Source organism: Musca vetustissima, unplaced genomic scaffold (assembly GCF_032173495.1).
Source record: "Musca vetustissima isolate MV318-11 ecotype Yass unplaced genomic scaffold, APGP_CSIRO_Mvet_v1 utg72556, whole genome shotgun sequence".
NCBI classification, from domain to species: Eukaryota; Metazoa; Arthropoda; class Insecta; order Diptera; family Muscidae; genus Musca; species Musca vetustissima.
The window spans coordinates 61,797-63,433 of NW_026887597.1; the positions used below are offsets into that span (position 1 = coordinate 61,797).

The window sequence follows — 1,637 nt, forward strand, 5'->3', positions numbered from 1 at the left end:
TAATCTCCCTGTTGGAGAAGCCATGTTCGGGTATTCAACGGTTTACCACATTCAGTGCTTTCATTAAATGTTATATGAAATCCTTTATTGAATATGCCAATTTGCATGGATTTTGGTCCATATTCTTTTGTATTGCTTGCCATAATATTATATTTGAATAGTTGATTATTATGTAAGTAAATAATATTGTTTGTTGTTATTTAGATTACTTATTTATGAATTTTTAAAGATGAAATTTTGTTAGTTTTAAGATTTTGGAATGTATTGTGGTTTCCGGGACCAACCTTAGGTTCCCATTTGTTGAAATAAATTAAAATGACCTCAATCCGGTGTACATTAATTTACTCATGCATACGCACAAAAAAATTTTTGTAATTAAATAAATATTAGAAAAAAACCTGCATGAAATGCAGTATTGGTTATTGCATAAAATTTTGTGGGAATAATGAAAACAAATTCCTGTATAAAACTTTTTATTTGTTATACATATAAAATTTTACACTTAATGTCCTTTGGTTATCTGCTTAACACATTATGCTACCAGTAGTAGAATTAAGTAGAATACTATTCCATGTAATTATAAACTTACAAAATTATGTTGACTTTTTTACAAAATAAATGAGCGTAATAATAAAATATTATATCTATATGAGTATAGGTGATAAATGGCGTTTATTTATATTTTAATATCTGACGTAAGATGATATTTACTCTGTAGATAATTTATGTAGATCTGCGTAGTTGACTATAGCGCGATATAGGAACTCGTATTGTGCCTGAAAATGTAGTATGAATGATGTAATTATAATTAAAATAATAATAAATATAAAACCATTCTTACATATGTGTCAATTAGCCTTGGCCTTTGAGATCTTATTTTTCTAGCAGTTGTACATATATCAACACACTTTTCAGTACGCAGCTGCTGTACTAAAATGCACATAGCTACAAATATAGAGCTTCGATCTGTCCCCAAACTGAAAAAGGAAAATTAATATACATCACATCGTAATTTACATAAAGTGAAAGTTTTTACCTGCAGTGAACTGTAAGTGGTGATTTACAGCCCACATTCTTTTCTTTGCTATGATAGCTCAACGCCTGGTCAACTAGTTCTATTATACCGCGACAAACTTCCGGCACTTCCCCTTCTACGGTAGGCCAACCGTTGTATTGCAATTGTGTAACTTTTATTGTGTCGTTAATTTTGCAATTAGTTACGTTGAATTCTCGGCGTGTGTAATAGGGACAGCTTTCACTCTGCATGTATTTTACAACAATGTGGTCAAATTGAATTTCATCATCAGCCCAATATCTGGGACACCTCCGAGGTCCATCGCCAATCTATTAACAAACAAATAAACAGTAATTAATACAAGATTGATTTTATTAATTTATTCACATAGTTTTTAGTTTTCATGTTCCTTTTATATTTATTTTAAACTTCAAAAAAAGTAATTTCGTTATTGCAATTTATGTGTTGTTAGTTAGGGTAACTCTGCCAATCAGCATAGATCTGGCATCATTGTTTCTTGCTACACACTAATACAATAACACATTTCATTCATTCTTGTTCATTCAGTTCACTCACATAGTCTCTTCGCGTACGAGTTGTCGTCGTAGCACGCTAAACATTT

General features: G+C 30.7%; 1 protein-coding gene across 1 annotated transcript; it reads right to left on the minus strand.

Moving 5' to 3' along the window:
• Positions 1 to 699: 699 nt before the first annotated feature.
• LOC133335229 (tyrosine-protein phosphatase 69D-like) lies at positions 700 to 1,348 on the minus strand. Its single transcript, XM_061543527.1, has 3 exons — positions 1,037 to 1,348; positions 842 to 977; positions 700 to 776 (listed from the first exon to the last, which is right to left on the minus strand). The coding sequence occupies exons 1-3, from the start codon at positions 1,264 to 1,266 to the stop codon at positions 708 to 710; spliced, it is 435 nt and encodes a 144-aa protein (XP_061399511.1). The 5' UTR covers positions 1,267 to 1,348; the 3' UTR covers positions 700 to 707.
• Positions 1,349 to 1,637: the final 289 nt, after the last annotated feature.

Coding starts and splice junctions, on each gene's coding strand:
- LOC133335229 (XM_061543527.1), bottom strand. CDS start 1,266: ATGCAGAGTGAAAGCTGTCCCTATTACACACGCCGAGAATTCAACGTA. Junction 978..1,036: donor CCACTTACAGTTCACTGCAG/GTAAAAACTTTC, acceptor TTCCTTTTTCAG/TTTGGGGACAGATCGAAGCT. Junction 777..841: donor CAAGGCTAATTGACACATAT/GTAAGAATGGTT, acceptor CTACATTTTCAG/GCACAATACGAGTTCCTATA.